Source organism: Squalius cephalus, assembly GCF_949319135.1.
Source record: "Squalius cephalus genome assembly, chromosome: 17".
Taxonomy (NCBI): domain Eukaryota; kingdom Metazoa; phylum Chordata; class Actinopteri; order Cypriniformes; family Leuciscidae; genus Squalius; species Squalius cephalus.
The window spans coordinates 13,627,745-13,649,516 of record NC_137138.1 but is presented as its reverse complement, the minus strand read 5'-3'; the positions used below and the strand labels follow the sequence as shown (position 1 = coordinate 13,649,516).

General features: G+C 37.9%; 1 protein-coding gene across 6 annotated transcripts in view; it reads right to left on the bottom strand.

Annotated features, from left to right (window-relative positions):
• vav2 (vav 2 guanine nucleotide exchange factor) overlaps positions 1-21,772 on the bottom strand; it is a 196,593-nt gene that overhangs the window by 43,951 nt on the left and 130,870 nt on the right. For all 6 annotated transcript variants that reach the window (XM_079847736.1, XM_079847737.1, XM_079847739.1 and 3 more), the window contains exons 3-4: positions 21,104-21,162; positions 8,378-8,446 (exon numbers count right to left, since the gene is read on the bottom strand). In XM_079847736.1, the coding sequence (XP_079703862.1) occupies positions 8,378-8,446; positions 21,104-21,162 (128 nt within the window). The remainder of the gene's footprint in view (positions 1-8,377; positions 8,447-21,103; positions 21,163-21,772) is intronic.

Here is a 21,772-nt window from a genome sequence, read left to right as displayed (position 1 = left end):
ACCTGCACATCCAGAACAGCTGCACAGTTTTATAAAGAACTTCACCACCTTCAGTCACTCATCTGACTTTCAGAACAAATAATACTTAAGAGTATAATTTTTATGCATTTTAATTATTTGAGTGACTGAAATTCTTTGGTTTGCACCTGTGGCTGCTAAGAGGAAAAAAATACTGTGATATATACATACATACACATACATACACATATATACATGCATATATACACACACACGCACACAAAATTAAATTAAAGTAGTAAAAATACTGTAATTCATGTAAAGCCACTAGAAGGTTCAGAGGAGAAATGCATGTCCTGTCAATAAATACCTCCTTCAAAGGACCAGTTTAAAAAAAAGGATGAAATGGTCAAATATACAAAGTTTATTGAACTGTCTTTCATTAAAACAGTGTTTTACAGCAGGAGCAGTATGTGGATAAGACTACACTCACTTTGAAAACCCTATGAGAGAACTGTGAAATTGCTGAATTCAAAATAATTACCTTTTTGAACATGATTTGAATGTCGTTCCTTTTTCAAAATGACAAAACATGACATGCATGCGTATGTTTGAACAGTAGGTAGGAATGGACAAGCTAATAAAAGAAAGGTGCTGGCATCAATCTAACATTCAGCACTGTGTCCACATGGAGAAGAGATTGTTTGAAGTATTAATTGAGGTTGTACAGTTCACCCTGAAGGACGGGTGGCTTGCTGCCCTCCCTCATTAGCTGAGTTGACTTTCCCCAGTAGCAGAGCTGCTGTCTGACAGAGCAATGTAGACTGAGGGAAAAAAAACATTACTCCTCTGAAGCACACGGGTCCCAAACTGCAAAGGAACTGAGGCAAAAAGATTTCTAATGGCATCTATTGTGTGACCTCCAATCCCTAAGGACAAGCATTAACTGCACTATGTGAGGTGCAGTGATCTGTACAAAGGATTGTGAGGTTCTGTGTGTAGCAGGTAGAATAAATGAAGGCAGAATGTGTCAAAAGGAGCAGGTTTTTCTACTCACTGTGGCTTAAATCTGGATGGAAAAAATAGGATGTCCACTTTTGTATGCAAAGACATGACCCCATTAAGTGTCATTATGTTAAATCAGTGTGAGCACAAAGAGCACAAAATGCTGCTTTATACAAGAATACAAAAATCAAAAGACCAGCTTTGCTGTCAAACTAATGTTATTAAGGCTGATCCAACTTGTGGTCCGGGTGAGTGGGCATTATACAAATACATCTACAGTATGAGTGCCAATGAAAAAATCTGGTTTGATTCAATATGGTGTAAATTGACAATCTGTATATCGTAAGTGTGGAAAGATTCTCCATTTAGATTGTGAAATATTTTGTGGTTTCATGTTGTCTAAGCCATCATGGCCACTCAAAAGTGCTGAATTCACTTGTGTTACAGCATTATTGAACATTTCCCTCACTTAGCAAACCACAAACCCAGAAAGGGAAAACTAAGTTTAGAGCAGAACAAAGGATCCATCCCAAACTCATAACAGTATGTCAATAAAAGTTAACTTCAACGCAGTGTCATACTAGAACTGATCACAGTAATTCGGGATGAAGTAATAAGAGGGAAGATAAGGGGAACATTGATAACACTGGCAGAACATATGGACTCATGGCATGGCATGGCAAGAAAAGGCAGCCAACATTTTGCATATCTGTGAGAAGATGTGACCTCAAGTCTCAGACTATCTTAAAGCCTTTTTGAAGACAACAGGCATAGTGGTTTACTCATAATAGTGATATATCAGTTTAATAATAGCAAATGAAATTAATTTCCGAATTACATGTTGGCTGCAAGCGGCAACATTCTAATCTGAAAAATGAAGCCTAGTGCGGAAGTGCGAAAAACTGCAATACATCGAAAATCCGCTAGGGGCAGGTCCCAAAAGGGAGCAAATGTCCATAGACCCCCCATGTTAAAATGTCCATTTTCACAGCATAAATTCATGTTTTTACAGGTTGGTCCCATGGACTTTTATTTGTATTTTTCAATAGGTTCCGAGTGCCTGACAACTGTGAGGGGGGTGAATTTTTTTCTAACTCGTTAGTTTAGATCGTATTTAGATATAAAATGTATGACAAATAAGGGCGTGGTTAACTTTGATTGATAGCTTGATTGACAGCTGATAACGAGCATAGGCTGTGCCAAGGAGAATGACAACATAAGAAGCGCCATTTTTTAATATACAGTTGAAATATAATACTACTGTTTTTGTATCATGAAATGTAGTTTTAAGAGTTTTTCAGGCGAGAATGTAGTTGTTTAAAGCTCAATTCTGTGGTTTATTTATAAAGATTTATGAAAATTTTATCCAGGTTGTGAGATCCAGACGATCACCGGGCGCTCGGCACTCATGTACCCCGCCTGGAACAGCCTTTCCTCGGCTAGTTGTTCTGACGTTTGCCGCTGACTCTGGCGTCTCTGTAGTGGTTAAACATGAGATATAATTCGTCTTGTGTATATCTAACGGGCGATTTTTGGTCTCGTGAATCTATAATTTGTTCCCTGGCCAATCGTTTTGGCTGAGGGCTAAGTGAAGTTTCATAACTTTATAAGCTATTTAACTTTACCGTTGTATGGTTAGACTAGAGCGCTGACTTTGTATGTTTGACTGAATTGTTTGCTTTATTTGTATAGCTTCTTGTACCTTTTACTTATACTTTTATAATGGCTAATATTGATAAAACTGAAATTTAACAAAAAGAGACTGGGTTGAGTTTTGTCATTTTAAATTTTAATACAACGAAGATGATCTGTAATGTTGTTTACTGCAACATCTGTTGTTTAGTACAAATGCACATATTGCCTGGACCATATTAAAATGTTTCATATTTTTATATTATATTTAAACGAAAAGAGGCAGTGTTGTGTTTTATATTTCGTTTTGTTATAAATAGGCTAACGTTATTGAATATAATCAATACGCGTTGCCTGAACCACATTTGTGTGGCTATAATGTTTAAGATTTCTTTAAATGAAAACGAAAAGAGTTAGTGTGGTGTTTTATAACATATTTCATTTTATTGTTGCCTAAAATATACATACAGAGATAACCGGAGTAGCGAGCGAGCTGAGTGACGCGCGCTGTTCCATTTGCAGAATAACCGGACTCGCGTCCTTTACCCATATATGGATTGGCCAGAAGGTGGGCGGGGTTAGGATTTCCCAAGATTTTCCAAGATGGAGCCGCCCATACCCCCCATAAATGGCCTCAAAACCGTTCTTCAGAAAGTCTATGGGTGACGTCACAGACGCTTTGTCCATATTTTTTACAGTCTATGGTTGGCTGTTAAAAGAGCTACAAGCTGGGTTTTTTTGGCGTCTTTCTGCGGTTGAAACACTGATTGAGGATTTCGGTAAGTTGGACTGTATCTTTCAACATTTTCATTCCAGTTTATTTCATTTAGCCTATTAAATGGCTTATTATCATTAAAATATGAAAATTAAAATGATGGGTAATAATAGATTATGACAGAATTTTTATGACCCTGTCCATCAAAATGACGGACAATGCGTAAGTTCAATGCGCCCTCTGGCTGGGACTACATGAATCACTTGTTTTTTTTAATCATTTTAGTTGCATTAAAAAACTGAAACTGAGAAGAGGATTGCTAGTTCTCAACATGCATTGCATAGAGCTGGATCAGAAGAGTAAATGTTAAAATTAAGTGTTATTTTATGCATTTTTGAGTGGTGGGAAAGACCTGTCAATGTTTAATGTTCAGTTATGGCATTTAAAATAGTTTCAGTTATGTTGAAATGTTTGTGGTTACCACAGTGCTGAAGAGTAGAACTTATGGTTAGGTTGTGGGTGGCTGCATATGTTAGGACTATAATATATGTTGCTTCACTCAATGAGCAATAGCTGTGCTAATTCTAGTGCAGTATCAAGAAACTACCTACTTGCACTGCGATAGGTGCAGAAAGTCTTTTAGATGTACGAAATAAATGAATGTCAAACACTAACAGGTCTTTTCCATTTAACCAAAAACACAGACTTTAATATTTTGAATCTACTTAATATAATTGAGCTGAAATAAATAAAAAACATTGACTAAGGTCAAATAAAATATGTTTTAAATGAAGATAAATTAATTTTGTCACCACTTGAGCAAAATCAAAAAGCCATTTTTTCAGTGTAAAGAAACGTTAATTTGAATGAAATCTTTGTCATTTGCTACCTATAGAATGGCTTGTGAGGGCTAAATAAACAGTAATGTGGCATGTTGATGGAGACATGCGGATTCTTGGAGCAGCAAACTACTTGGTTGAGATGTTCTGCACATTATTTGAGGATTCTACTGAATGTTAGTTAAACTTCCAAACCCGTCCATCATCTTGACTGAATAGGTTGCTGGCTGCAGAGTTCAATCTGATGTGCCAGGAGAGACAGGTGCCAATGGCAGTAGTTTGTCCCTCTTGAAGACTTAGAGAGTGCTTTTGCCTGAGGCTCCACTACCCACAATGCCTCAGGTGAGAATGCAATCAGTTAGGATAAAGTAAATCATTGCTGACATGATGTACATCCAAACATTTGATTGCTATTTGATGGAGAAAGAGACGGCCTGCTTGCTAAAATTGAACAATTTCATGCTTTGCCAGTTTTTGGATGAACACATGAAATATAGTGGAAAGTGACAATGATGCTGAGAAATCCAGTATGGCTGGATTGGATGTGAACTCAGAGATTATAATAACCCAGAATTAACAATCCTGCCATATTTATACCACTCAATTACCAACAGTAGTCAGTTCGGATCAGTGCATACCCGAATACACAGTGCTCAAGACCACAGTCGCTCGCACAGGACCCGTTAACATGTCAAATTACAGAGGTGTGTGTAAAATAAACGCAATAGTTTATGATGAAGCTCCCCTTCTGAATCACTGTTACATCATTTCAGAAACACATTGGCCCATCATGTGCAACTCGCAGAAAACAACAAAGCGTTGTGTTTAAATTTCATAATCTGCTCCCACCAGTCCTGAGATCTCTCTCGCACACAATAACTGAAGCATATGCGCAGGCTGCAATTATGGCACTTTTCGTCCTCCTCCGCCTCAAAATCATGGTGATGTTTGGAGAACTTCGCATAAGCTATATCGCAAAGCTAGCATCAAGCATATTTCACATTCATCCATCTGTGCAAGAACCCCCTTTAAGCATGCGCAATGTTTCAGACAGTATGGCAAGTGTAAACACATGAATTGGATATGGGTTACAATTGAAAGAACTTGTAAACGGACGGTCGAAAAAATCGGATATAGGCAACAAATCAGAATTGGACATCAAGACCTGCAGTGTAAACGAGGCCTAAATGTCACTTCAAATGCAGCTTCTCTGTTTCCTCTGCATAGCAAAGATACATTTAGTTGATACTGATTTAATTTGATTGGTAACAGCCCTATTGTGTCTTATTATTCCTATTGAATTTATTGATTAAATGTAAGAATTTTGACACAAAAGGTGATGCATACATTTAATTAGTTTAGAAAAAATGGCTTTATAAAGGTAAAATGCCCATAAAAGGTAAAAATCACTTTAACCTTATTGCAAAAGATCAATTCTGTCACTGCTGCAAACTGACCACCAGAACAGAATATTAAGAATATCAAAAGCTTTGGGAGTCAGCTGTCCATGGCAGTCCTAAATCTACCAAGGTACCAGCACACTCAGCAAATTAATTATCTAATTATTGCTATCGATAAAATCCCAGAAAATATCAAGATACAATTTTGTCAGTATCGCACACCCCTCCCCTGACTGTACTTACATTCCTCACAGTTTCATTTAAACTGCTGGCCATAAGCAGTATGAGTGAATGCGGCCTCTTTTTTTAAAGCTCTTTGGAAGAGGAGTGTCTCAGTCATCTCACATTCAAGAGTAAACCCGACTAAAGAGCTTCTTCAACATCATTAACCTTTCACAAAAGTACCTTGATTAGCACTTTCTGCCTTTTATCTCTTCGAATGAACCGCACTCTTTACTTCAATAGCTAAAAAACACGACAATATTATTGAGGACAATCAGCAGTCTTCTCATTCCCACTCTCTTTGGTCCCACATATGGCACAATGTTGAGAAACATCTCCAATCTAATAGAAACAGACACAGGGCTTATATGAATAAACCTATTGAAGCTACATGACTTCCATAGGTTCAGTAGCACTGCAGAAAACCCTTTCATGCATATTTCCATTAAAGCAGACAATGATATCACAGTCCAATTAAGAGAGCTCCGAGCAGCCTGATGAAAGTGCTTGTTAAACTGTGTCCCGGCGCATCATATCAGGGACCTTTCCATTAATCAGACAGCAGTGTTGTGCTGGAATTGAACCATATTTATGGCTGTAAAAGGTCATGGGTCCGCATGGATGGGTAGTTTCATTAATTTGCTCATATTCACTGTTCCATCACTGGCAGCGCAGCGATTGCTTGTGCTCTGGCTGTGGGTTTAACCTCTATTAGATTTGGCACTGAGATGTGTTTCAACGTGAATCTGCATGTAAAGAGGGGTCAGATGGCAGAGGGATATCAAGAACTTTGAAAGAGGTCAGCAATCACTTGAGGCCATGTCAGGAAGCGTCTTAAGTCGATATGGATCAGTGCAAGAGGCCGTAGACAGTGTAAATGTCAAAGGCCCACATATGGCCTCACATAGACCAGGACTCAACAGTAAAGATGGCCCAATGTCCCGGGGATAGTGCGAGAGAGTTTTGAGCACGTTGATGGAATTCTTACATTTGTTGATAATGTGTTTTTTTATGCCTTGATGTTTTGAAAACAGAATTACTGAATTGATGTTTTCAAGACTGTTACTTCTGACTGTCAGGTCATTTTTGGAATTATTAATAATATCTCATCTATGTCACCCAGCTGGATAACATTATCTTGGTGACAAATCAGCACAATTTGTGTCACGACCGTCCTCTGCACCAGAGTGACTGCACCAGCCGGACACTAAGGACACTGTAGATGTGACTAAATGAATAAATAGATAAATAAAACACCATTTCATTCCAATCACATTTAAATGCTACTAATTAATGCTGCATATTCCATAAAAATCAGAACTTGGAATTTTCTCATTTCCCAGTTGAAAATAACCTCTGTAACAGAGCACTAGAACATCCGACTTTAAGACAGCCTAGGAACAACTGACTTCTTCATTTGACAATTTTCAAGATGGGAATAGCTAAAGCTATGGTCCATTGGGTATTGTCCAGCTGAGGTCAGATAATTTCAAGTAGCATGACTGGAATGCTACTTGAATGACCTTCAATGTAAACTTGAGTATTGTGACCTTCGACTTTGTGTTGAATGTGGCTTAATAACCTAACTTTATGAAACACAAAGCAGTCTTCCTCAAGTAGGCACACAAGATCTCAGGACCAGGGTTCGTAACAACTTTTTTGGTTATCAAGGACTACAATCAGAGATCTCACTTCTATCTTTATTATCTTTTAAATTATAAACAAGGTAAATACTATAGATAAGTAAAAAATAAAATAAAATCATAATATAACAAAATGGTACAAATGTGCAGCACATCCAAAGTTTAAAATGACAGTGGAAACTTTAAGTATGGGATCATTAACAAAGCCCTAGAACTTTAAATGCATAGAAGAGCAAATAAAAAGAGGGCACAAACTTCTTGTACGATTCTTACTAAATCCATTGACCAGAGCTTTCCCAGTCATAGTAAATACCCTTAACCATTGAAAGAATACTATGACAAAGATATGCTTTGCTCATTCAAACTGATTTTTCCCCAATAAAAGCTGTATCACACACTTGGAAATATATGAGAAATATCATGCTCATAGCCATGTGAAATGGCTCTATATATCATATGAAAAAAATAAACACTAATTTCATAAATATTGTCTTTTCATAATTCAAGAACTTTTTAAGTACCTCTTCATAAATAGTCAGGATATTTTGCCTTACTGATCACATTTGCACACTATAAAATATAATTGTTAAATCAAATTATTTCCAAGGATTAGTACATACAAATGTACAATACAACGTGACATACAAATGAAAATACTTCCCAGAAATCACTAAAAAATTATCGTAATCATTATCTAGCATTCCCAAACAAATGCGTTTGGTTAATGCTGATCACTGATCATCACCAATATCACGTACAAAGTGACCACCTCATGAGAGTAAATTTAGCTTGGAATAATGCAAAGGAACTTTAAGCCACTGATCTGAAAATATAGTATGAACAGTAAAAATGGGAGGATTATTATGTAGAGCCTGGACTTTTTACACACAACTTTTGGGTTAAAGCCCACCTTGTTTATGCTAATTACCATTATACTCTTTTTCTATGATTTAAAACACTTACTCTGCCAACTCCTCCAAGCTCCGGTACACATCATCTTCATTCAGCGCAGTGTCCTCTGATGGAAAGGGCCTGGGGAGGGGGAGAGAGAGAGAGAGAGAGAGAGAGAGAGAGAGAGAGAGAGAGAGAGAGAGAGAGAGAGAGAGAGAGAGAGAGAGAGAGAGAGAGAGAGAGAGAGAGAGAGAGAGAGAGAGAGAGAGAGAGAGAGAGAGAGAGAGAGAGAGAGAGAGAGAGAGAGAGAGAGAGAGAGAGAGAGAGAGAGAGAGAGAGAGAGAGAGAGAGAGAGAGAGAGAGGAGAGCATTAGCCACTGCACAGAGAAGGAAAGAATATCATGATTCACTCCTCAACATCCATAATTCAACAGGTGGGTTTATTCATGAACACCTCCTCCATGATTGACATTTGTAACAATATGACAGATGTTTCAAAGGCACTTATCTGATTTCTGACAGAATATGGTTGGAACAGTGAAAAGGCCATGGCAGGACTGAATGACACAGGCTTTTGCAGTTTGACAGGAACACCTAAATGCAAACACTTCAGCCCCTTTCTCAATAACTGCGTGTCAGACTCCTCAGAGAGCTGACCCGCTGGGGGTTTTAAATCCAGGGCTCACGAACATTCACCAGCCAATTAGAAAGCTGCAAATGGAGAACCGATCAATTATTCGATTAATGGCATGCCACTTCCTCTAGAGATCTCATCAAATCACTTAATCTTGCACATTATGTGGGGCAAAAGGTGCTATGTGGCATGCAAAAAACATGAGGCATGGAAAATAAAGTGAATTTGAGGCAAGCCGTGTCACTTTCGCTTTAGCGTGTATAGGGTACGCCTCAAAGTCACAACATTTAGATTAATAGATTCTCACCTTTGAATTATGCACTCTTTCCATGTAACACAAAACATCATGGAGCTCTTCACATCATGTTTGGAAAGAGTCCTATATTATATACAATTATATAAAATATCACACAAGCAACAGTGTGTTATGGCCATATATCACCACAGATGTGATTAGCAGGCAAGGATGGGATATTTCTCTTACACAACAGTTCAATAAACAAGCAGTTAAGCAACTTACATTTTAGACACAACATAGTCAAATAGTTTGCCTGTTTTTGCTGTCAAGAAAAAAGAAGAAGATCCAAACAAACCCACAGCAGAATCGCTGCAACATGTTGTGTTTCTAATGATTCAATGCGTTCAATGATTCATGCATAATCTTGTTTTGTTTCTGAAAGAATCATCGTTTTTAAACAAATCAATTTGGTTGAGTGAATGACTCAATGACTCACTCATAAGAATGGTTAGCTGTTTTGTTAATAAAAGAATCAGAGTTTTTGAACAAATCGTTTAAATTAATGACTTAATGACTCACTGATACAGAAAGTTATACACTTCCATTCACCAAGGTCTCCTCGTTGACTGTTCGAAGTAGGGATGGGCATTTTTCAAAAAATATTGTATTCGAATAATCGGGTTCGTAAAAGTCGAATATTCGTTTATTTAAATGTCGTTTAATGAGAAATACGTTGTTTTTTTTAGTTTAAGGTTTTTTTTTTTACGTTTTTGTCACAAGCTTACATTATGCAATATACACAACAAGTTTACTATCTTAATGTTTTCTTTTAGTTGAAAACAAACAAAATGTGTAAACCAAAAATATAAAGAACAAAAGCATTTAAAGTCCCTGTGAACCAGATGTTGCAAACGACTTTTCCCCAGTGTTGTGACGTATTTCCAAGTGAAACGGAACATTGAACAGAGGGCAGGGTTTTACTTTAGCGCTCCTCCTCTCCATCTCTGCTCATAGCAGACTAACCCCTAATTTCCACCAACTGCGGAACGGTGGCGGAGTCAATAGGTTTCCATTAAAGTCAATGTGTGTATTTTCACTGACTGCGGAACGGCTGCGTTCCGACTCCGGCAATCTGCAGCCCTCCGGAGCAGATACGCAGAGCTTCTATTTTCGCCGGATGCTGGAGAGCTCCGCAGCAATTCAGCACTTATATCGCGTGATCATACGTGAATTCGCGAGATCTGTTACTTGTGACTTCAGCTGTCAGTCATGGCTGCAGCCGTTCCGCAACAAATCCGGACCTGGTGGGTATTGAAGGACGGCGGAGCACGGAGTCGACACGCAGCGGAGCCGATCCGCAGTTGGTGGAAATCCGGGGTAACGGTTTGAGGGGAGTGGTTAAGCGTTTTCAACCCAAACCGTCAAACTGACGTCATCAGAAAAGGAACGCCATTCCAGACCGGAAGTAACTTTTCAGATTTTGATTAAAGATTACCATGGCAAACAATTTGTTTCTGTGTATTAACTTGAACGGATTAATTGTTCACCACAAGATTACTAATATGCACAGCAAAATCGTACAGAACGTACATGCACTAGAGTCAGCATTATCGTGTTTATATTGTTTCACGTTCATGTTGAGAAAAACAATAATATCCATATGCTCGAGTGAGAAAACGCCCTGCGCTGACAGACGTTACAGAGACACAGCGTGCAAAGTGAAGTTACGATTACTAACAGCACTTTGCGGTTTCTGTTCTTAAACCTGTCTCCCTCAACGAAACTTAAAGGAGGCATATGTCTCAAAATCATTTTGCTATCAGAAGATATCATACGACAACATTATGTGATCAAATACAATCCACTTGTTAAAGATGCTCCACAGCGCCACCCAGTGCATTTAATTATAACTGCGAAATAAATATAAAGAAGAAAAGAAAAAAAATCTAAATTCGAATAGTATTTTATTTTTCGAATAATAATTACAGATTGAATATTTGAAAATTCGAATATTCGTGTACATCCCTAGTTCCAAGATGGCAGTGCTGTTCGCATTTAGTTATGCACAGGCATAGAGCATTGACATTTTCTTCAGAAAATTTAACAATAAAGTTCAATCTCATGATGACAGAAGGCCACCTCTTCAATCATAACTACGCTGTATTACTCTCTCTAAGGAGATGTCAAAGAATAGTGATGGAGAGAGAAAAGGAGAGAGAGAGAGGAAGAGAAATATAGAGCTATAGGGTAGGAAAGACTCCGACCTTGAGTCATATTACTAGAGGGATTTAACGATCTAATTTTGTGGGCTTTTTTTTCTTGGGGTCAGATGCACAAAGATCCCCTCTTCTTAACCGATACTGACATCGGACATCCTCACCCACACAATAGCAGGCTAACAAACACACATACACTCTGACAATGTGACCAACTCCTCACCTTACACCTCCCAACATCATGACACTTGAGGATGCTATCCTCTCTGATAGACAGAGTGAGAGAGAGGGAGAGAAATATAGAGCTATAGGGTATGAAAGACTCTGACCTTGAGTCATATTACTAGAGGGATTTAAGCATGATCTAAGCAAACTGTCACTTGTTTTTTTTTGGTAAAATGGTAAATGGACTGCATTTATATAGCGCTTTCACAGACCTATGGCCACCAAAGCGCTTTACATAGCCTCACATTCACCCATTCACACACCGACGGCGGTGTCAGCCATACAAGGCGCCATCCAGCTCGTCGGGAGCAGCTGGGGTTAGGTGTCTTGCTCATGGACACCTCGACACTTGGTCAGGTGGAACAGGGGATTGAACCACCAACCTTTCAGTTTGTAGACAACCTACATGAACCACTGAGCCACTGCCGCCCCAGTGAAGGAGGCAAATCAGTGAAGGAGGCTCCAGTGAAGGAGGCTTTTTTTTTTCTTGGGGTCAGATGCACAAAGAGGCCCCCTTTTTAACCGATACTGACATCGGACATCCTCACCCACACAATAGCAAGCTAACAAACACATATACACTTTGACAATGTGACCAACTCCTCACCTCACACCTCCCAACAACACACCTCTGATAGAGGATTAACAAAAACTAGTTTGGGACTGCTATTTAATAGCTTAACCTCGCAGTGCCTACTGTTTTATCAGTATTTGACATATTCTTACAATTTTTTTTGTATGTTAAGTAAAGGGGGACAGAACTTGTGTGTCAACAATTTTTGTGTAAACAAATGTATTATAATTAGGGCTGGGTACCGAGTTCGATACTTTTTAGGTACCGACCGAATTGCCTCGGTAGTATCGAGTATCAAAAAATGACTTGTTTTTCGGTACCAGATTTCGATACCTAAGGGGTTAACTCGTCAACGTCAGTGCTCAAACAAATACATATGAAATGCACAACGACACGCCTAAAGTCGCTCACGCACATACACGCAAACTCTACACACACGAGACGCGCGGAACTCTCCGCGCACATACTCATATGAGACGTGCGCGCCCACACAAACTGTCCACGCACATTCTCATATGAGACGCGAGCACACACACACAAACTCGCGCACATACTCAATGAGACGCGAGCACACACACTCACAATACTCTAAAGATGTGGAAAAGTCGATCAAAAGTGTGGCTGCATTTCTCCAGGCTCGATGCCAACAGCTCGCGATGCAGTATTTGCGGTAAAATAATTGCTGCAAAGACCGGTACCACGACAGATATGATGAAGCCCTTGACAGTGCACGGAGTAAACATAAGAGCAGAAAGTGGCTCCGTCTTTGACTGGTAAATGAAGAGATACCTTGTTGATCACTCTGACCGTGTTTATATTGCAATAATGACCTACTGCCGTTCAAAAATGTGTTGGTTGGTCAGAATTTTTTTTTCAGTAAGCATTAAAGTGATCAAAAATGACCTTAAAACGTGTAATGTTACAAAATATTTCTGTTTCAAATAAATGCTGTTCTTTTGAAATTTGTATTCATCAAAGAATCATGAAAAAATGTATCATAGTTTCCAAAAACTGTTTTCATATTTCTGAAGGATCCTGTGACACTGAAGTAATGATTTTGAAAATTCAGCTTTGACATCACAGGAGTAAATTACATTTTGAAATATATTCAAATAAGATTTTAAATTGTAATACTATTCCACAATATTACAAGTTTTGCTGTATTTTTGATCAAACAAATTCAGCTTTGGTGAGCATGAGCTCTTTATAAAAAAATATGTTGTTCCTTATGTATATGTATAAGGAATATTTTGTTCCTTTGTGCTTTTTTTGTTCCTTTGTGCACTGGCTAAGGAGCATGAGTCAAACTGAAAAAATAAAAACCAAAGTTTTTCTGAGGTAATGTGTTATGTAATCTTGTTAAAATGGATTTCATAAAATTGGTATCGAAAAAAGTATCGTTCAGGAACCGGTATCGAAATCAAGGTATCGGTATCGGTATTGGTATCGAAATTTTTTGAACGATACCCAGCCCTAATTATAATAGGCCTATATAATTCCTAAAAAGGTGGGTCGTGGCTTGATGACCATGGGGAAATGTGGGTCCCAAGGCCAAACGATTCAAAACATCATTCAATGTTGTGATAATCGTAATTAATATTCACAATTACAATTTCAAGGGAATAATCGACAATTATAATTTGTCATAATCGTGCAGTCCTACTTTATTCAAATAAAATGTGAATGCATTTGACATTAATTGTTGTTTACTTGTTTGTTTATATCCATAATAAATTGAAACCTGATTCCCTTACAAGAATTTTTGGCTAAACGGTCACTGAATCGATTTCAAGTCACTGAATCGATTTCAAGTCACTGAATCGTTTCGGATCATATCGTTCTAAATGAACCAATATCGTCCTTGAATCATATCGACAACCACGAATCGCGATACGAATCGAATCGAATCGTTAAAACGAATCGTTACACCCCTAAAAAAATTATATATATATATATATATATATATATATATATATATATATATATATATATATATATATATATGTGTGTGTGTGTAAACTGTTAACTGTCTCTTCTCTTTCTCTGTAGTTTCTCAAATGAGAATAATCGTGATTAATTATCGCGATTAAAATTGAGCAAAATAATCGTGATTATCAGTTTAACCATTATCGTGCTGCCCTAACCTAACGACTCTAAAACAATTGCAATCAAAGGTAAAAAGATTTTAAAAATGTCACCATGACAAGCTCAATTGTAGATGGCAGCCAAAACATTAATTTTCTCCTCATTATAATGCATCACATTCATTGTTGGCAAGAAAACAACCTCCAAATTAAAGCATTACGTATTTGAGGTGAAAGTATAAATGTTTCGCTCAGATGTATTTGATTAAAACAAGGCTTTGTGGCGAGAGACTATAACCATTCTGAACTCATAACACAAAGATGCTGTATCGCATGATGAAATAATTGCAGATAGCAAAATAATTAGCCTGCTTACAAGGCTTCATCAAATGAATCGCTAATTAAACATCTTGGTTCAAAAGGCCTTCCTCCTCATCTGCTTCAGACGTGTTTATAATAAAAGAAGGTTAAACCTGCTCACAAATGTCATGCTAATTAATCACGTGAATTAAACACTGCTTCCTGCATCTCCTGTCAAAGCAAAGGTAAAGGTTTACAGATTCTCTAGTTACTGTTTCTATGGGTTTGAAAAGATACCACTGTTTGCTCATCTAAACTGTCTACAAATTACATCTAACTTAAATAACATTCTGCATGGATCTAGCTGGAAAAATTTTTCTAATGGATAATTTCATATTCATCTATAACACACCTTTCTAGTTCTGCTGTTCTAGAATCAGATTCTAACCGTTAAATACTGTATTTGTGACCAATCGCAAAGCAAACCGATAAAAAATATATTTCATTTCATAAAAGGAAACAAATGCAGTAATGTGTGTGTGTGTGTGTCCAACTTTTGACTGGTGCAGGTGCTATGCTAAATAGAGATCATTGCACAATGCCCTACTGTGGTGTGATTAATTTGTCGACATCAAATATTCACATAGGACCAATTAGGAGTCTTTGTTTTAGCTAAAATCATTCACTTTTTAATAAACCATCAGGCAACGTCTACTGTATATTCACCCACACAAAAATGTAGGAGCTGTGACAAACCTGATCATTTGAAATCAGAATAATATGAAAGCTGCTCCCATCCCTCAGTGATTACAGCCTAAAACACATCAGGCCAATACTCGCTTTAATTGGATTTTGCAGACACATCAAACTCTATTCAATTCCATTTATGTCCAAGAAAACAGTATCCCTGGGTTTTTATCTCACAGAAACAGATATGTGCTCTGCTCTCTATTCTGTGAGCGACGGCTCAGAAAAGCTTGAAGGATATTAAAACATCTGAAGCGTTCAGTAGTTTGCTCCATGAAGTGAAGGGGGAAAAAGTGAAACTTATACATTTTCTATTAGGTTACACAAGATTAGAAAACACACCATAGTATGATTACAAAATGCAGAAAGTGTCTATACAACTATACATCACATTAACACAGAAGAAGCATCATTCCAGCCATTTAGGAAGCTTTTATGATTTCTGGTGGGAATCTCTAGTTGATATGATATGACAACATGTTGTTTTGATACAATTTTGCACTTGTTTTTTGTATTAAATTATACAATAAATAGCCTAATTTTTGTATTTTTGCACCAAATTTCCTTATTTTGCATAGTTTTATTGTATAAACCTATGCATGCTGTTAATGCTTTAACAATACAAATGCACAACTCTGTCATTCTAATAAAATACACACACAAAAAAAATTCAGTGATTCTTTCTGCAGGTTACCTTGTTACACCAATAGCTGGCGACAAATGACTGCCTTTATGAAAGACTCACTGACTGAATCATTAAAACGATCCGTTCAAAACCAGTGATTCATTCAGTAAGGACACAGGTCCTTCATTCAACTGATTTGCTCAAGCACGCTAATTCATAAGAACAAAAAAAGGACACAAATACACAAAGTAACTGGATATATTTTGTCTAAAATGTAAGTTACTTAAGGCCCTTGCACAGTGAGTCCGAAAATCGCGTCCGAAATTTTCGCACGTTAAAAAATAAATACGACCTCACGTTATGTCAATCACACTTGCACACTGCCTCCGAAACATTCGTCCGTCAAAAAAAAAATTCGGATCGGGTTCGATTTTCTGCGTTTTTTTCGCATCCGTAACAAGCATTTGAATGGTGTTTTGACAATTTAGAGCCACAGAATGACGGATACAAAAAAACGCATGCGAAAATTTCGGATTAAGTGTGCAAGGACCTTAAATATTAACATCTTGTTTATTAAACTATTGTATAAAAGTAATAATCACACTTTCAGTCTTTCTGTATTACAATGTATAAAGGCGGAGCAAGTTACATCTTGACGAGATTATGAAGACAAACTTTCTTTAAATAATGTGCCTTGTAAAATAAAATAAAAAAGAAATGTATTTAGAAAATAATACAATAAAAATTTACTTCATAATTAAAATAAAACTACGTTTTAATCTGATAACGTTTTATAATGTAAAATGTAATTCTATATTCAAGACTAAAAACCCTCCTGATGTCTTATTTCTTTCCTCTCAATAGTAATGTCTCTGATTTCTCATCATCAGAGTAAAACTGCAAGCAAAAGGTACGATTATATTCCAGTGAGTCCAGTAATCCCTCAGTATCCAAAGCAGCCCAGAGCACCTGATCCTGTCCGGCTCATACTGGAATATCACAGGAAGGTTGATCAGAGGAGAACATCTATCTGATAACTCCACCAGCAGCTCGAACTCTGGTTTTCTCTCAGGACTTAGTGAGATACAGACTGAGTGAGATACAGCACTTTCACATTGCATAGAAGCGCAGTGTCCATCACCACAGAAATCAATAAAGTGGATGCGGGGGATTATCTGATGCGTACAAGATTCAATCTGCTCTGCAATCTCTGTCTTCTATCAAACGCCAGGAGCAAAACCATTCATGTAATGCACATTATGCTTTGTCATTCTTTTGTTATGCTTGTCCCTGTATAAGACATGACAACACCATCTTGCATGTGATGTGTGTGCACATCCATAATGCATAGCAATGTGTAAATGGATGATGAAGGTAAATTGTGCATGTCTAAAGCATACAGTGGCTCTGTGCATGAATGACTGGATGTAGCTAGCGCATATTTAGTGTACAGTATGGCATTATGCATAAAAGGCCGTTGTTCACATGTCAGTCGGTGACATCCTATACATGTAAGAGATAAAAGCACATGTAATCTATGGGAAGTAAAAGTGTGTGTTAGAGAGAGAGAGAGAGAGAGAGAGAGAGAGAGAGAGATCTTGCCCGTGTCTCAAGGGGGGGGGGGGGGGGGGGGTTACCATTCAGGTTGATGTTAAATCCATGGGTGACAGTCTTTGACACCTATTGACAACATAATTTATGGAAAAAAACATGACTATATTTGTGTTGACAAAATATTTTTTGCCTTTCTAAATTCAAGTATCAGAGAGATTTTAAATGTATATCTGGTCTAAAACAGAGTACGTTGACTGCAGGCAGAATGCAAACATAAGTGCACTATCAGAATTGTTTTACCTTTAGGGGTACAACAGCTTGTCTCTGGGCAGTACCCCAAAAAGGATAACTTTGTACCTTATCTACCCCAAAAAGATGCATTTTAGTACCCTAGAGTAGTAATATGTAGCCTCACGGTACTACAATGAACTTTTATGGGTAAATAGGGTACAAAGTTGACCCTTTAAGGGTACTGCCTCCATGAAAAGTTGTACATTTTTTCTTTTTGAGAGTGCATTCACTATCAAGCATTATTTCTCGTCAACTGAATCAAGTCTCTTGTGTGCTATTTGCATGACGCAGACTTCCGGCCTATTATATGTAGAATGTTCCAAATCAGTTACTTATGATGTGAGTATACCTACTCACTAGTAGGTTTTGGATAAAAATTTGTTTTTTCGAGTTAGTTCCTTGTACTGAACAATGCAACACACAAATACAGTAAAAGGAGGGTGATTTGTCTCATATACTGTGATCTGCACATAACAGACCATTTAGTGATAAATACAATCTGAGTGAATTTTAGAGAGCAGTGGTTCAGATACATGCCATGCTGAGAAGAGGGAAACCAGAGATCACGTCAACAGGTGCTGCACTAATGACTGACACTTTGCCCTTCCTTGTTCCTGCTACTCAGTAAAAGGCCTTTTTATTGAAGCAGGACCGCCATATGTAAAAGCGGTGGTTTATATCTAAAGATGTGACTGTGAGTGATTTAAAATAGTCTAGATGTATAATAGCCAGTTGGAACTTGTGTAGGCAGGAAAGCTCAAAGGAAGAGGATGTGGTCACAGCTGAAAAAACAGCCATATAAAGAAGATTTTCATTGTGAGTAATGTCACAGTGTCCCTCCATGAAGCGGCACTCTGTATCTTGTGATGGCTTAAATTAATTAACAGGCATTCAGAATAACCATTAACCAAAGTCAAAGAGCAAAAAGATGCTATGGAGGTGTCTCTCTCTAGGGTCTTTCTTTAAAGGGGTCCTATTTTGCTTTTTCACTTTTTCAACTTTAGTTAGTGTGTAATGTTGCTGTTTGAGCAAAAGATCTGCAAAGTTACAAAGCTCAAGTCCACTCCAAAGGGAGATATTTTATTTAACAGAATCCGCTTTCCAAGAACTACAACAAACGGCTCGTTTGGACAACAAAGCACTTTTTCTGGATCTTGTTTAAATAATCCCCGTCTAGATCCCTGCTGCACTAGAGAAGACGAGGAGTGTTGTCGCTGTTTTTTCCACCCCGGAAAAAGTTTGTCCTAAGGCTGACGAACTTAGAGAGGTAAAACATTTTTTAACACTGTTACTGAACATCATAACCTAAACGTTTGTCTGTGCACTGCATATTTTACGGAGAACAGCAGACAGAAGAGAGTACAATGCAGGCTATAAGCATAAAAGCTTCTCCTGAAAGACGCAGCCGTTCCCACTTTGTCGGAACAATCTGTTGCTTTTGGATCACAAATTGTAAGTACGTCTTGTTATTTGTATTTTCTATTAAGAGTTCCAATTATAAGTTTTATGTAGTTGCTAAGCTATTATGTAAATGAAGCTAGCCTACTAACTAACATTACAGTATTGATGTAGTTTACTTAAGATTTTGTAAGCTCTTGCTTTTGTAAGACTGTTTACCGCCCTTTAGGAAAAATATCCATGATTTTGTGAACGATTACTGTTTGTATTATCATAGTTTTCCAACAAAAATGATTAAATGCTGGATAACATCAAATCTATAAGAAAAATACGAAAAACATACCACTCTGAAACGTCCTGTGAAATCCGTGCTTAAAATCCGTTCAGCACGATCCTCTTGTTCGTTAACATTGTCAGGGTCTGAATCGGGCTCGAATTGGTTTAAATTTGACACCATCCTTATTTATTTACACTAGAGAAGAACTTGTGGTTATGGAGGGGTGGGACATTTCCCAAACACGTGCTAAGCGTTGCCAATCACAAAACACTAGGCCAGCTAACCAATCACAGCACATTTCATATTTCGGAAGGAGGGGCTTCATCAAAGATGATGCATTTCAACCAGATTGGGGAGAAGCAGTAATAATGTAAAATATGTGAAAAATAATGCATTTTTTTATAAATAAAAATAAATTCAATAAAGCATGAAAACATATTCTAGTACACCCCAAAAACAAAATCAAGACTTTGTAAAAGGGAATAATAGGAGCCCTTTAATAAAACAATGCAACCAAACTGTGCTAAGAGAAATCCAGTCTTTTGAATATTGAATATTGAGCATTTTGCATGCGAGAATGTGGCTGAATTTCAAGCCCTGTCGGGAAAAACATCTGCAGGCAGCTTTAAACCAAATCCAAAAGGGTGTTCGAGGAATGTTCCAAACAACACCGAGACATTTCTTGCTTTTTGAGATGCTTGAAAGGGAAGTAAAACAGACAGCAAATTTTATTCAGCCTTAATTCTACGGCACAAAACTGTAAAAACAGACTAAAATAAAGGTCTTTTTAAAGAAATGTGGGTTACCATCGGCCTAACAACTAAAGCACATGCTGTTTCCGCCCTCAAAGCTGTGACACACGTCGTGGTATCGATGAAAACAAAGCTGCCTTTCATTGCTTGCTGTATACAGCCAGGAAATTATGCGACTATAACTCCCAAAATCCAGCGCACTTAAAACGTCAAGTGTAAAAGACTTGCTCAGGGTGCATATTTGGCTTGCATTAGTCACAGTAGATTCATCTGCCGCCACAATCCATCTTAAAATCTTTCCTCTAATTACTTCAGACAACTTTTACAATGGAGAATCATAAAATTTTTCCAATACAAAAGATTCAGTCCTGACTTTTGACAAATCAATGGGCAGTATTTTGGCCATCCCTGTGCGGCAGCGTGCCTGGTGAAGACCGGAAGTGATTTAGGCACCCCTCAGTCTGTTACGCTTTACTGACTAATGGTAGACCTTGATCGCCTCCGCCCCGCTCTGGCAAAACGCCTAATGGCTCGCTCCATCAGCTCATTACCCCGTCGGATAAAAGGCTTTATTTGCGAAGCAGGGCAAACAGACTGGCCAAGTAATGAGACAGGAAGTGATCCCAGTCGCCTATAAAGCAGGGAGGCAGGTTCCACCCCGCTAAAACACCTGAGGGGAGCGACAACCACACACTTCATGGGTTTTGGCCCACAGGTTTCGCACATATGCGGTGGTCTGTGCCAACTGCTTCTACCTGCAGGCCCACTGAATGGAGCCACATAAAAGGTGCAGTCCAAGAGAGTGCTGTGAAATATCCCTCAAGACTCAAGACACACCAGTACTGAAAGGAAATACAATCAGCATGTGGAGGAAATGAATTACCTGATGCCTTTGATCTGTGCAATGCTGTTGTGGGAGATTTTGGACAGCGCAGAGATCACCTGTGGAACAAGAGAAGGTTTGGGTTAGCCAAAGAAACTTCACTTAATGCAAATTACAGCAAAATCATAACTAGATTTCAACATCTTCTGAAAGGTGCAAAACACGGCACCACAATTGTTATCTTTTTGCTAGAATGATCTAGGGGGTTGTTTTTTTTTGTTTTTTTTTAAAAAAGCAAAATTATATGACTCACAAACAACCTATTTCACCATAGCTGTTCCATATTTTAAAATAAAGAACTACATAGACAGCAAGTAATTTTAACAAAAAAAATTATGATTTAGAATTTTTTTTGTGGTGGGAGAACCATAACGAAAAGGAAAAAAAAAAAGTTTGAAAAAAATAATTTATTTTTAAAAATCAAAGCATTGTACCATTAATTTTGTAGCATAAATTCTGCAAGACAAGTTAGTAAAAGTTTAATACTTAAAGGGCCAGGTATACTTCATTTTCCGCGTTCCGCTCCGTCTTATGCACAGTTGAGTGCGCAATTCTTTCAAAGTATACTCCTTTGGCTACGAGTTCGGTGCATGTGCACTATCTAGTGGACTTTGTTTTCAAGCACTCAAGTTACTCACACATGTGCTGTTGTACGCGCACCATCCATGT